This window comes from Carcharodon carcharias, chromosome 16 (genome assembly GCF_017639515.1).
Source record: "Carcharodon carcharias isolate sCarCar2 chromosome 16, sCarCar2.pri, whole genome shotgun sequence".
Taxonomy (NCBI): Eukaryota; Metazoa; Chordata; class Chondrichthyes; order Lamniformes; family Lamnidae; genus Carcharodon; species Carcharodon carcharias.
This window is the reverse complement of record NC_054482.1, coordinates 20,615,573-20,631,162: the sequence shown is the minus strand read 5'-3', so window position 1 is coordinate 20,631,162 and position 15,590 is coordinate 20,615,573. Positions and strand designations below refer to the sequence as shown.

At 43.4% G+C, this 15,590-nt stretch overlaps 1 protein-coding gene across 1 annotated transcript in view; it reads right to left on the bottom strand.

The window, feature by feature from the left end:
• Window positions 1–15,590, bottom strand: part of astn1 (astrotactin 1) — a 2,752,121-nt gene that overhangs the window by 1,149,982 nt on the left and 1,586,549 nt on the right. Inside the window, exon 13 of the mRNA XM_041207794.1 lies at window positions 10,228–10,378. Within this exon, the coding sequence (XP_041063728.1) occupies window positions 10,228–10,378 (151 nt within the window). The remainder of the gene's footprint in view (window positions 1–10,227; window positions 10,379–15,590) is intronic.

The following is a 15,590-nucleotide window of genomic DNA, read 5'->3' as shown; positions in this document are numbered from 1 at the left end:
CGCGGGTGAGAGCGGTGTAATCTCCCTGAGGCACGGAGCTGCCTGAGGGAGATGAAGAGATATAAAGAGAATAAAGAAAATAAAAATGCCATAAAACATGTCCCCTTGTCTGACGCTGCCACGTGAGCAGGGACACGGTATTAATGAAAAATGTAAGTTTTTATTTTATTTTTATTTGCTTTTTGAAACCTCATCCTGCCCGTGGATGAGGTTTCCAAAAAAATTGCAAAAGCTGCTTGGCCTTTTCTCCTGCCCGCTGACAGTCAAGGTTGGATGGGCAGCAGAAAATTTACATTAATCGATTACTTAATTAGCCTTAACAGGCCTTTTAATTGTTGGTGGGCACACTGCTGGCTCTGGCACACGCCTGCTGACTGAGCTATCGCGTGACTGCACATTGACATCGGCACGCTCGGCTGACATCAACACGCGTCATTTCACACTCGAACAAGCCGGGTGCGTGCCCGCCAAGCGAAAATTTCTGCCCTTAGTCTCATTAATTTATTCAGTACTATTTCTGTAATTGTGCTGATTTATTTCCCATCATTTCCAGAATGCATTTTTTTTTCCACTATCATGAAGCGTGTCACGGAGCTAAGACCTCACACTATATTTTTATGAAAAATATATACATTATACGTATATAATAGATATATAAATATATCAACATGGCTACTTCCTAAAATTTTAAAAACGGGACAAAGACTTTAAAAAGGCTGAAGCTATGTCTGCCTGTAACCCTGGATGAAAGGCGCGTTCTGGTAATATCCAAGAAGTTGACACCGCTTTATCTCTGTTGAGACCGGATGATCCATGTGGCTGCAGAGATCAAATTCAAAGGAAATTATACAAAGGCAGTCTATATTTCCTAAGCCAGGCCTGGCCAACCGAGACCACCAGTCTGCTAGGACAAAGGACCCTGCACCCTCCTTTGAAATTCTAATTTTTGGGACATTAACAATCTTAAGAATCCAAACAAAGGAATATCCATCCTTTTTCAAAGCCAAATTGGACAGGTGAAGTCAGTTGACATCACCCCTTAGCTGGAGGAATCTGTAACATGGTCTTGCTGCACTGCCAATCAGTCTGCCATTTTCCATGTAGCAAGCAGCAGCTCAGAACAAGGGCTTGGTCCAGGTAAATGCCTGGCCTCTCCATCTACACTGTTTTTGCTGGAACTTCTGAACTTCTGTACCAATGCTTATGAGATTAATTCATCTCTACATGCCTATCTCATTGTGGAAGTCATTTCTACTGAAAAAGTGGATTATCCAGCATCAATCTTCAACCTGCCAAACTTTGTGAAATGATACACCTTTTCACTTTGATTCTGGACTCTGTATGCATGTCAAAATTAAGGCCAGAATTTTCCAGCCCCATTGGCATTGGGCATTATGGTGAGGCAGCCAAACATCGGCTTCACACCGGTATGAGAGCAGCTTGTGATTGTCCGCTCCACCCGTCGATGGTGGGCCGCGTTTTGCACTGTCGGGAACCTTATTTCCTTACTTTAGCATCTCATTATAAGCCCTGCTTGCCAGAATTATCCCCCAATGCTAGATCATCCATGTCATGCATGTCAGCGTGATTTCATGCCATTGTGTTTCACAACTGTACATAAGTGACATGCACCTGGCAAACTGCACTTTGTGCGGGACTTTGAGGTCTGTTTGCCTACTTTGCATAAAGCGGCACTCGCAGTCATCAGCACCAGGCTTTGCAGGTATGCACCACCTTACTTTTAGGGAGGCTCACAGGCAGGAGGTCTCTGCCTACCAGACCAGCCGTAAGGCGGGAGTAGCTTTTCAACAGCTGCAGGGCTAGGGCTTGTTTGGGGATGGGGAAGAAGGGGCAACATGCAAGGGAAGAGACTGTAGGATGAGGGCTGTACTGGGAAAGGGATGTATCCCAGGGTGTGGGTGGGGGCACATGTTGCTCTGTGCAAGTGACTTCAAGATGGTGAGGGCTGAGGAGATGAGGCCAGATGGAGATGTGAGGTTGTGTGTGAGTGATGAAGTCCCTTGAGCTGGCAGTGAGTGAGCTGCCAGTGAATGTCTGATGGACTTGTGAGTGTGTGAGTTTACAGTGACAAATGGTTGCCTTATCCGGGCAACACGGATGAGATCATTCATCCATTTTCTCCACTGGATGACTGACTTCTTGTGCGCAGCTTTGGCACTAACCACCTCTGCCACTGCCTCCCAAGGTAAAGTGGTGAGACTGATGGGCCTCCTGCAGCCAGAGAGAGGGGTTAAAGGACATCGTGGTGGGCCTCCATGGCTTCCAGAAGGCATCCCAGGGATGCGTCACTGAATCAGGGAGCTGCACTCTTCCTGGCTTTTGGTGCTATGTCTTCACCAGAGCAGTCTTGGGTTGCAAGCATTGAGAACTGTGCACGCTGCTGCAGTTTAAATATGATGCCTTACATAAGGAAATGGTGAGGTAACGGTGGGCAAATTGGAGGCTGTCCGCTAGCGAGGTGGCGTGTTTCCTGTGGTTGTATAATTAATGAAGAGGAAATGGGTCGATATGGCGTGAAAATCCATCATTGCAACCGACAGGTAAAATGACTTTTTTCCTGCTCACCACTGCACTTTGTACAAATCTGGGACGATTCCACACTAAGTCTTTGTCTGTCGTCTTTGAGCTGTAAATCTGTCCTTCTCTATCCTTCTTTTATTTTATGAATACACTGTGGGCTATGTAGCGACTCCCCCTTCCCGCGTTTTGAGTGTGTGTGAATAAACTAACCCTCTGAGTTTACTCTATCTCCAGTTTTCTGTGGGGTTATTAATAGAAATTGGATCACATTAAAACTGAGGGGTTGGGGAATATGCTACTGCTTATAAAGCAGGGAATCAAAATAAAAACACTTTTCGAGAAGAGAAATCAGGGCTGTTTAAGTTAAACCCCTTCCTGTCTGTAACAAGACAGATGTTAGATATTTGTTTAATGTCTCTGCTGTTTCATCATTCCCCTTTATATTTTCATCAGCACCCATGTTTACTTTCATTTGTCTCTTCCCATTTACATACTTATAGAAATATTAATGATCTGTTTTGATGTCCCTTGCTAGTCAGCCCTCATATTTTCTTTTCTTGTCTATAGTCAATCGACCAGTCGCCCTTTGCAGAATTCTAAAATCCTCACAGCCTTTCCTAATAGCCTTTCTGGCAGCATTATAAGTCTTTTCCTTTGATTGAACGTTATCTTTGACTCCTCTTGTTAGCCACAGGTAGACCACTTTTCTGTGAGGTTTTTGCATCTTAAAGGAATGTATATTGATTCAGAAAACTAACTTCTATATATTCCATGAACTTATCCTCCATATTATCGGCTGAATTTAATTGCTGCTGCAGGTCCCCGTGTACCAGCTAGACATGGCCATTTCGAAGAGCTCTGATGGGATTAGACCCCTATCAGTACTTATCTGCCTACTATCAGGATTGCTGGGGCCTTCTAAGTGAAGTGCCCATTTCTAGGAGCTGTTGTCCAATCAGAGACCGACAACTCATTAGTATCAGCAGCGACAACAAGGACGGTGACCACTGCTGGTATTGCAGGATGTTCAGGATGAAAAGCAACCATAGAGGCCCTGGAGGAGAGGTAAGTGAAGCTGTCTCACCAAGGCCTGTCAGGTAGGCCTTGGTTATGGTGGAGAGAAGTGTGGGGTGAGGGGGGGGGGTGCGGTGGGGTAGTGATTGGACAGTGGGGGGAGGGGTTTGTAGGTCAGGGAGGGAGGTGACGTAGGAGGGAAGGAAGGGGAGTTGAAGGGCAGGGAGGAGCAGTCAGGGAGGAGGGTGTGTTTGGAGAGTAGGGAGAGGAGTTGCAGGGAGAGGAGGTTTAAGGGAGTTGGAAGGCAGGGAGGGAGTAGTTAGAGGGCAGGGGAGTTTGGAAGGCAGAGGGGATGGAGGGCATAGAGTGGTCTTCTCAAGGGGTGGCCATTGTCTGGGCTGCCTATATGTTGTGCTCCCTCAACTGCTGGTGTGGTACTCCCTTATGAACCTCACTTGACCTAGTGACCGGAATGCTGACTTTGGCCCCTCAGTCTGCTCCCAAGGGGCAGTGTATGGCATGGGAGTTGGGAGGTGAAATTAAATTCTATTCTTAACTGCCAATTTGGTTTTCTCAATACCTATGATTATTAAAGCCTCCACATTTACTGTATTATGCTTATAAAATGTAGCTCTAATTTTCAGGTTCATACTCTGCCCTACACTACAACTACTGTTAGGCTTCTAAATAACTTTCACCAATGTTTTCTGCTCCTTGCTGTTTCTTAAATCCACCCTAACTGATTCTATCTCTTGATTTTCAGAGTGGAAGTCCTTTCACTTTATCATCTTTATCTCATTCTTTATTATCTGGACTAACTCTTCTTTTCCATTTTGCCTGTCTCTTTTAAAAGTTAAGTATCCTGGAATATTTAGTTCCCGACCTTGGTCACTTTGGAACCATCTTTCCATAATGGCTATTCGATCAAACCTACTCATTTCTATCTGTGCTCGTAATTTAGCTAATTTGTTGCGAATGTTAAGCAGGTGCATATACGATGCCTTTAGCTTGTTCTTGCTTGTCTGGTTCCTTGACATATATTTGTGGGATATCGAAATCCAGTGTTCTTATAACTCCTCCACACCTCCCAAATTTTATCCTATTCCCACAGACCACATCTCATTCACTATAATGAATGGCACACAAGGTTCACATCTTTCTGAAGGCCTTTTTACTTGGTAGAGTGCCATTAATTTTAAAAAAATACACTATCTATGGGGCAATATTTATATTTTCAAGCCCTGGAATTCAATGCCATGTCAGATAAACTCCAGGATACCCACAAAAGTGCCACTAAATCCCAAGGTCAGCACACCCACCCCCAAGCTACCAAAGCTCAGGACTATCCCTTTAGTGCTGCTCATGTCCATGACTTTCAGCATTGTTAAAATATCAGTTACTTGGATTTAACCTAGTACATCTTCTATAATATCTTAATCTGTGTCCTCAGATTTAAACAGAGTGTGAAGCAAAAACTAAATACACAGTAGGGAATATTTTTGAAATTATTAAGGCTGTTCAATCATGAATCTAAAAGCAATCAAGGTCAATAATTTACAGCTCTCATAGAAAATGAGCAGATGCAGAATTCAATTCTTAAAACACTGTTATGTATCCCAGCATACCATATCAGCAAAAATAGAATTTTAATTAATCAAACCATTGTGAATTGTGGTTCCAATGACACATTTTGTGTTACATGGCCTGACTCCCCTTGTGCTGTAAAGTAGCACATCCTCCAACTCATCATGGGAGGTTTGCTATACATATTTTGTGAGCTAATAAAACTGGAGCGTGGCATTTTAAGTTTGAAGTATCATAGCACGTACAGTCAAATTGTGACCTCACTGCAAGGAAATGTTTTTTGTTCTGCTGTTAAGCACCAGCTGGTATGCTTGAACACCCACTGCCAAGAAAATGTTGCTAATGTCTTGAAAGAACCACCAGTAATATTTGGGTATTTAACCAAGCAAACTGGAGCAGTCTTGATCAGGAAAGTACATCATGTGAATGAAAAATTCATCTGGTATTTAAAGGATCGGGAAAGCTATGACCAATCAAATCACTCTCTCTCTGTGTTCCAAAGCACCTGATGCCACTTAAACAGATAAAGACCAGCACAGAGTCTCAGATCTGTGCCAACCAACAAATAGAAATATCTTTACAGATGAAAATGATCAGGAAACCAAAATAAAGAAGCTTATCTGTTTATCAGTTCCCAATATCAAAATAACCCATCATCAGAGGTACAAGACAAAAAATGTACTCTAGATTGCAACAATCTCAGGCAATGACCATGAATTGGTAAAAGACAATCAAATACAGTAAATCATACAGACTGACATTAAAAGGAAACAACCCAATGAGTTGAATCAAAATTAGGCACAAGAAAAATATGCTTATTTTTGCCTTCATTTTCTGAAAATCTGAAACCTGAATTGTATAGGTGCTTAGATTCCACAAGTTGGGAACTAACTGTTCCCACTCCACAACTCTGTTGACCAAGTGTCTTGTTATTCAAACAGAAGCAACAGGCATTGCATCTACAGTCGTGTTCAGCAATCAGAGCCTGTGTTCTGGCTGTCAATAATCACAATGAGGAATAAAAAAAAAGATAAAAACACCTTTGGTCTGTCCACAAGCATCACCCAGACCTCCCTGTCGCTTGCCATTTTAACACACCACCCTGCTCTCTTGCCCACATGTCTGTCCTTGGCTTGCTGCATTGTTCCAGTGAAGCTCAACGCAAACTGGAGGAACAACACCTCATCTTCTTTCTAGGCACTTTACAGCCTTCCAGACTGAATATTGAATTCAACAACTTTAGATCTTAAACTCCCTCCTCCATCCCCACCCCCTTTCCGTTTCTTCCCCCTCCTTTTTTGTTTTTTCCAATAATTTATATATATTTTTCTTTTCCCACCTATTTCTATTATCTTTAATGTATTCCACCAATCGTTTATCTATACCTTTTATGCCTTTTTAGTCTTATTTCACCCCACCCCCACTAGAGCTATCTGTACCTTGCTTGTCCTGCTATCCATTCTTAATTAGCACATTCTTTTAGATAATATCACCGCCTTCAACACCTCTTTGTTCTTTTGTCTGTGACATCATTTGGTTATCTCCTATCACTTCTTGCTTATCCTAACAACCACCCCCCTTCTCTCTCCACCTACCCCCTGCCCCCCTTAAACCAGCTGATATTTCACCCCTCTCCTATTTTTATTTAGTTCTGTTGAAGGGTCATGAGAACTCAAAACGTCAACTGTACTCTTCTCCGCCAATGCTGCCAGACCTGCTGAGTTTTTCCAGGTATTTTTTATTTTTTATTTTTTGTTTTGGATCACAATGAGGAATATTTCTCATCTTAAGAAGTGCAAGTTGCTTGCCAAAAGAGTCAACAGCACCGAATCATTTTCAATTACAGGCACAAAAATTCAAAGAAATAAGTCTTTCATGAAGGTGAAAAATTACAGTTGTGTTCAGTAGAAACCTGATAAATGCTACACAAAGTGATGCAAGACCACAATAATTAACTAATAAAATGTATAATACAATTTGGAAACCTGAATTCCATTCTTGTTGTTTTATATCTTTATAATGCATAAAATAATGTTCAAAATAATGTAATGCAGGACAACATTTTCATTATCACAACATTAATTCTGAAGCAATATTTTGGCAGCGTCAAATAAAAGACATCAATCAATTTAAATGCAGTTGCAAGTCCCAGCGTATTATATACAGCCATAACTTTATAGATCACCAAATGAAGTGAATACAGAATATATAAAATTTTCTTCCAGATGTAGGTAGTAAATATATCAGTCACTTAGAGAAGTAGGAGTTAAGCTTTCATTTCAGTGAATGCGTATAGAATGATTTATTAAAACGCATCTTAAGGATAGAATCAGTCAGACCTAATTGGTTGCATTAAATGGTCTTTTTTTCATCCCTGTTTTTGTTGTGTCCTTAAGTGTCCCTCAAAGTTAATAGGCTTTAATATGATTTAGGCCACTGCCCTGAGGAGCTTCTGCAACGATGTTCTGAGGTTGAAATGAATGGCCTCCAACAACCAAAAATATCTTCCTTTGTACTAGTTATGATTCCTTTGACTTCAATTTTGCTAAGGTCCTTGATGCTGCAATCGGTCAAATGCTTCCTTGATGCCAAGGGCAATTACTCTCACCTCATCTAACCATTATTTGTAACTTCAGTTCTCTTATGAGGTCCCACTTTCACAGCTCAATAAAAGGCAGACATCTTTCCCTGCCAGGTCTATGCATGAACAATGATCATTTGGGCGGAAGTCCAAAGGTCAGTTACCATCTGGAATGAGCCGTACTTTCAGTGCAGCACTGGAGAACTGAATGACAATAGATGGGGAAATCATTCTTGAAGAGCATTGTTTGTAAAAGATGCAAGTTCAACACTCTTCATGTGAACACCAGAGAATTCATGAAAACTTTATAATCATTAGTATTCCATGGAACCAGGTTAATGCTCCAGGGACCCGGGTTTGAATCCCACCATGGCAGATGGTGAAATTGAATTCAATTAAAACGTGGAATTAAAAGTCTGATGATGACCATGGGCAGAACTTTACAATCAGTGTGCGGGGACAGGCCCGACACGCCAGACCATAAGATGACGTGCAATGACATCGGGCATGTGTCCCGACATCATCACGTTGTCTCACGATATTTCTTTCAGCGGGCATGCACCAGAGTCAGCTGCACACCCATCGATAATTAAAAGGCCTATTAGGGCCATTAACAAACTAATTAATTTCAAATTTATGCTGTTTGCCCGACTTAATGGTTGGCGGACAGGTAAAAAGGCCATGCGGCCTTCACGTTTTTTTAGGAATCACCCACGAGCGGTTTGAGGCTTCCTAAAGCTGTTACAGCTTAAATAAAAACTTTCTTTGAGAAATGAAAACACGTCCCATCTCATGTGAAACAGTCACATGTGAGGGGACACGTTTCATTAAGTTTTTACCGCATTTATTTTTTTTTTAACCATCGCTTTAATCTCCCTGAGACAGCTCTGGCCCTCAGGGAGATTGAAGTGCTCTTCTGCGCGCATGGGTGAAGCGGCCAGGTGGCATTAGTATTCCTTGTGAAACCTCACCCACGGGCGGGATGAGGTTTCCAATAGCGATTAAAAAAAATGTTTGACCTCATTTTTGCCATGTACCTCTTCATGTGACTGAGTCCGATGTGGGAACATGTATTTTTGGGAAAAATTTTCCTCCTGTCGGTGGGGGGGAAGTTCAGGAGTGAATGTGCCTCGGATTGGTGCCCCCAATCGGGGGCGCGCCTCCATTTTATGTGGGTGGGTCAATTAAGGCCCGCCCATTGTGACGTCTGCCAGGAAGTGCTATGTGCTCCCTTTAGGGTCGGGGGGAGGGATTCCCTAAGTCGAGAGTGCGCTCTTTCATGCATGCGCACAATAGAGCACACTCATCTCCCTGAGGCTAAGTGCAGCCTCAGGGAGATCAGCACCAAATTCAAAAATGTGAAATATAGAAAAATAAAATTTCCCTGATATGTCCCCTGGGCCATGTCCATCACTTTTAATTAAACATTTGTTAAATATTTAAAAACCCAAATGAAACCTTATTCCGCCCGTGGATGGGGTTTCATGCTTTTACTGAAATCTGTCAGGGCTCCTGGCCTGTCTGCCAATCTTAAGGTTGGATGGGGAGGTCCTTTAACGAGGTCAATTAATTTTTAAATGGCCTCAATTTGCCGTTGACAGGTCGATGGGTGCATGGCTGATTCAGCTACGCTCCCGTCAACCTGAAAATTGAAATGACGCTGAGTGACATTGGGAGTTCCGCCCGAGGTCATCCTGCATAATTTTACACGTCGGCGAGCGGGCCCTGCCCTCGGCTCACTGAACTCAATGTCCTGCCCATTATTTGTGAAATGTTTATTTTTTATTTCAAAAATTTTCAGCTCCCTGGGGCAGTCCTGTGCCTTCAGGGAGCTTTCAGTGAGCACATCCCCATGCATGCGCAAACTTCAGTGCTCGTGCTCCTCCCGCCCCCCCCCCAACCCTGACAGTGCTGAGGCTCTCAGCACGTGTTTCACGCTGGCTGGCCGTTAGTTTGTCAGCAAGTGTGAAATTGCAATCAGGGCCTGATCTTGGGCGTTGGACCATCTCATGGCCGCTCCTGGGCCTATCCACCGCACCGGCCCGAAGAGGGGAGATCCATGCCCTAGGTTTTAGTTACAGGCAATTTATCTCATCTTTTGTTTATCAACAAACAGTAGACATTATTAATGACTGGCAAACAATGTAGCCAAGAGATATCTGAAGGCTCAACATAGGGGGTGCACATGGTATTCTGTAACCTCTTGCTTTTGGAACTGAGCTCCCAAATCCAGCAACATTTAGGGTTTGAGTTCCAGAACTAGATGTACAGCTAGAAAAGGTTTTATCATTTATCAGCCAAGCAATGCAAAATGTATAGTCAAGAACAATTACAGCAATGAGGCCAGAACTAAAATGATAAAAGAACAGACACTAGTTGATACCCAATGACAGCAACATGTGCATCAAGCTGCACCTTTTAATCATATGTGGTCAAGCCTAATGCTGTAGAGATTTGTAATAAACCCATAAAGCCTTTTAAAACCATCCATGAATGGATCTACTTACAACACAACCACTTGAATCAAGCTTGCGATCGGAGATACAGCAGAAATTTCGACTGCAGCCACCATTGTCCTTTGTGCAATCCCTTACAGGGCCAAAAGAGTCAAGGAGGACCTCAAGGCTGTCAAAGGAAGCAGAGATCATGGCTTCTTCTCTGCAAAACATAAATGGAAAAGCAGAAGATTAGAGCACCACTTTGAATATCAATCATAACTGAAATAAAATAGGATCTATCCCCAGAACAAAGTAATCAAAATCACTTAACAGACATTTGTTTAAACTCGAAATGGATTCTTGCTCTACTTTCATGGTAGCTAAATTTGCAGATGCCACAAAGATGGGTAGGAAAGTATGTTGTGAAGAAGACGTAAGGGGCTGGATTTTACGATCGGCGAGCAGGGGCGGGGCCCGTTCACTGATGCATAAAATGACGTGCGGTGATGTCGGGCAGAACTCCCGTTTAAATTTTCAGGAAGGCGGGGGCGCAGCAAAATCAGCTGCACGCCCGCCGACCTGTCAATGGCCACTTGAGGCCATTGACAGAGCAATTAAAGTGATTAGTGGACCTGCCCATCCGACCTTAAGGTTGCTGGGCAGGCCAGGAGCCCCGGCAGGAAGTAGAAAAAACATGAAACCTCAACCACAGGCGGGATGAGGTTTCATGCAGGGATTTAAAAATTTTAATAAAGTTTTTTTGGAAATTATGAACATGTCTCAACTCATGTGACATGAGGGAACATGTAAGGGATATTTTTCTTTCTATTTTTAATATTTTTGAAAGTAGAGGTGTTCTCCCCAAGGCAGCACTTAGCCTCAGGGAGATGAGTGTGCTCTTTCGTGCACATGTGCGAAAGAGCGCACTCTTGATTTTAGGCATTCACCCGCGCCCCCCCCCCCCCCACCCCCCCACCACCGCCCATATAGTGCTTCCCTGCGGACGTCACACTGGGTGGGCCTTAATTGGCCCACCCACATAAAATGACGGCACTCCTCCGATTGGGGGTGCCGATCACATTGGTGAGGCTGCTCCTCGAATAGTGTGTGCAGTTTTGGCCTCTTTATTTGAGGAAGGATGTAAATGCATCGGAGGCGGTTCAGAGGAGGTTTACTTGATTGATACCTGGAATGAGTGGGGTAGCTTGTGAGGAAAGGTTGGACAGGCTGGGCTTGTTTCCACTGGAGTTTAGAAAGGTGAGGGGTGACTTGATTGAAGTGTACAAGATCCTGAATGAGCTTGATAAGGTGGACATGGAAAAGATATCACCTCTTGTGGGTGAGTCTAGAACTATGGGGCACTGTTTTCAAATTAGGGGCAAAATCTTTAGCTCGGTGGGCAGATGCGTGCCCAACCCGCTCGAGCATAAAATAACACGTGTTGACGTCAGGCGAGCGTTCCAGCGTCAACGCTCAGTTGCGCGATATTTTGTTCGGTGGGCGCGCACCGGAGTCGACAGTGCGCCCGCCAACTATTTAAAGGCCTGTTAAGCCCCTTAACAAGGTTAATAAATTAAATCTTTCGCTGCCCGTCGAACCTTAAGTTTGGCGGGCAGGCGAAAAGGCCAAATGGCCTTTGCACTTTTTTTGGAACCTCATCCGCAGCCACACTATTTATTTCTTTTCTCTTGAAAATGCTTCAACTCCCTGAGGGAGCTCTGCACCTCAGGACGATGCCGAAGTGCACACTCACGTGCGTGCGCAAAGGTCACGCTTGCCCCGCTGGCACTACCCACACCTCCCGCCCCCCCGATGCCCGCACAGGCAGCGCTGAGCGCTGCCGCTCTCGTTTCATGCTGGGCGGGCCTCAATTGGCCCACCAGTGTGAAATCGCCTTCCAGCCTCGATTGCGGGCGAGGAGGGCAGCTTCCTGACTGCCCCCAGCCGAGCCCACCCGACAAGAGCAAGATTCTGCCCCGGGGGTCGCCTTTATAGGACAGAGATGAGGAGAATATTTTTTCTCTCAGGGGATCGGGCTACTTTGGAACTCTCTGTCTCAGAAGGCAGTGGAAGCAGAGGCCACTGAATATTTTTAAGGTCGTGATAGATAGCTTCTTGTTAGGCAAGGGAATTAAAGGTCTTCAGGGGTAGATAGGAATGTGGAACTTGAAACACAAACAGATCGGCCATGATCTTATTGAATGGCAGAGCAGACTCAAGGGGCCAAATGGCCTACTTCTGCTCCTATTTTGTATGTTCATAAGTTTTCAGTCAAATAGAAGCCGAATATTCTTTCAAAACAAGTACTACCTATATCTCATTCTGATTTGAGTATATATTTCCACCCAATTTCAGATGAGGAATTTTGCAGGTTTTGTTGAGTTAAGTGAAAAAGAAAACACCTACATTATGATTTTAAATTAAATATAGATTCGGCATCTATTAAGATTGTCTTGTGCTGGGTTATATTCTCATAAGCATAGATTCAAAACAAAGACCTAGTGTTAATTTGAAATTAAACTGTTTTCCAATGGCAATAGTAACTATAATGACTATAATAGAAATAAACTGAAGAATTTCTATGGATAAATTGTAATTGTGGAGATATGTACAAGACTTTGGCATTAACCAGGAATAATAGATAACAATAGCGGCTCATACTGAACTCAACAAAGCTTTCATTATACGGGCAGATTTCAAATGCAGTGATTTTATCATGAAGTAAATGGATCTTATTAATAGGGGAGAAGGTTAAAGAAAAACAGCAATAAATTTTGATGCCCATAGTTAGAGCTGAGAAGTTGGAGACTCAAGACTCCTTTTCATCATCTCGGACTCAATCTGAGGTTGTCAAAGGCAGCAAGCACGCTGGAAAGGAATTTATCTCAGAGTATTAGTGAAACACTTTACAAGCCCACTTCCTCTGTTCAAACCTTGATGAGCTAAACCTGGTACAGGCAGCTAGGAAATTCATAGTTCAGGTGAGGCACTCCTGCCTATACAGTTAATGCTTTTCCAGAATGTAGGTTCTAGGACTCTCCCTCTCTCCTAGATAAATGGCCTTAATAAATGAGTGTAGGTACCTTCCGCCTAACTTAGGTGACATTTTCCACCAACTGCAGAGGATAAATGGCACAATTTTTCCTTCTCGTCTACATTTTTCCCAGATGGATGATTACATAGTTGGGTTTGAGAATGGTTCTATCCCCCTTTCCCCTATATTTTTGAGCTGTTAAGTGAAAATTAATGACGTAATGGAAAATATTTCAATATACCAGTCATAATGAAATGATATCTATTGGAAAGGTGGTACCTTCTTTGCTTTCATTGTGCATCCTACCACAGTACCACTCGGCTACTGCTTCACTCTTATCCATACTCCTTCTTTAGCTTACAACGGCTGCTATAGATCCCTTTTCTCCTTGCTCAACCCGAAGCACCATATTTTTATGGTGCTCCCATGCCAAAAGAAAGCCACCATTAGCAGCACTATGGCCCCTCCTTAGACCATCCCTCAGCATTGAAGATGACTTGCTTCTGCTCCAGGTCAATGGATTCTGAAATGGTTGGTAATTAAGTCCAATGCGTGATCTGCAGACTCTGCCGCCTGCAGGACAGGTGGTGCTTAAAGAGGTAGGTAGCTGGGTTGCTTGGAGGTTTGTGTGCTGTTTACGACATATCGGCTTTGCCTCCCTCTGTTCCCAACAAAGCCCCTCAATGTATTTGGTCCTTTCCCGAATGAGCATTTGGTCATAAGCCTTGATCTCTCATGAGTTGGCGTGTATGTTTGACCTTTTTAGGGATGCTTTGAGGACACAGCTAAAGCATTTCTGCTGTCTTTCTGGGAGTCTTCTGCTGTGTTTGAGTTCTGAATAGGACAGTTGCTTCGGGAGTCTGGCGTCAGGCATACAAGCGCCATCTCCTGCCCAGAGGTTTTGAGTGATTAGCACCTTAATGCTGGGCAAATTGTCTTGAGAGAGGATGTTGCTGTTGGACTGCCATTCTTGGCACTGGTTTTGGAGGATTTCACAAAGGCACCTCTGGGGGTACTACCCCAGCGCTTTGAGGTACCTTCTAAGGGTCGTTCAAGTCTCCCAGTGTAGAGATCATTGCTGCCCAGTAAACTATGATCTTAACCTCGGGTTTGCGATCCTGGTCCACTTCAATTTTCAGTGAAAGATGAACTTAACAACAGACAAATTACAAAGGTAACAATATTCCTATCACTGTTGCTACTCAAGACAATTAGTGGTAATGCTAACATCATCAACAGTAAAAATGCACTTCACAACTCAACTTGTTCAAAAAAGCACCTCATAAATCGTTTTTTAAAATAAACATTAATATTAAATTACATTATACTTTGTCACTTCAAAGACAAGGTGGACCCTACCTTCAACTAGCAATTTTTCAATGAAGTACCAGCCCATATCAATTGAAATGTGTTTACTGGTTAATAACTTTTTTCAAATTATTTTGCTGAGCGGTCTTGCTAGTAGTTACCAGGTTAATAAATATATAAGAGTAGAATGGCCAGACTATTAATATGCGGTAGAATTTTCTGCTCAGCATGCAGGCTTGTGCCTGACATGGTTGAGCGTGAAATAGTGCGGGATGACATCGGGCGAGCATCCCAACGTCATCGTGCGCTCGTGCAATATTTCGGTCAGTGGGTGCATTCGAGAGTTGGCAGTGCACTCACCGACAATTAGGAGTTCTATTAGGGCCATTAAAATAGCAATTGATGGCGATTTTCCATTGCCCGTCCAACGTTACGGTTAGCGGGCAGGTGAATCTGCCAGGCGGACTTTGCCTTTTTGGTGAAACCTCATCCAAAGGTGGGATGAGATATCCACTATTAATTAAGAAAGATATGTTTGGACGGAATTTTCATCATCCATATTTTCATGTGAGTGAACTTGATGTGTGGACATTTTTTTTCTGCAGTTCCAAATCTTCATGGATTGGTTTAAAATTCTTCAGCTCCCTGAGCCAGCTCTCTGCCTTCAGAGAGCTTTCATTGCGTGTTCCCCGTCGCCTGTGCAGACTTCAGTGTTTGTCCTCCTCCTGCCTCCGCCCCAGCAATGCTGAGCCTTTCAGTGCTGGCTGGCTGGCTGTTGATTGGCTAGCCAACGTGAAATCGTGGTCAGGGGCAAATTCATTCTCGCTGCTGCTGAAGCAAACCCACCATATTTTGTCGTCCCCCCCCCAGCTTATTATCTGCATTTTCAAATCCCTTGGTGCCTTGCATGAAGTCCAATTCCCTAGAGCTGTAAGATGTAGAAATCACCAAAAAGTGCTTTTTAAAACTATTTCATCTTACATATATCTGCAAGTGAGTATGCTGGCCCAGAGAAATATAGTGTTGTAGCATTTAATCGATCCATCAACTCCTTCAAAAAGGATGTATCTCATGCACCGAATGTTTTATC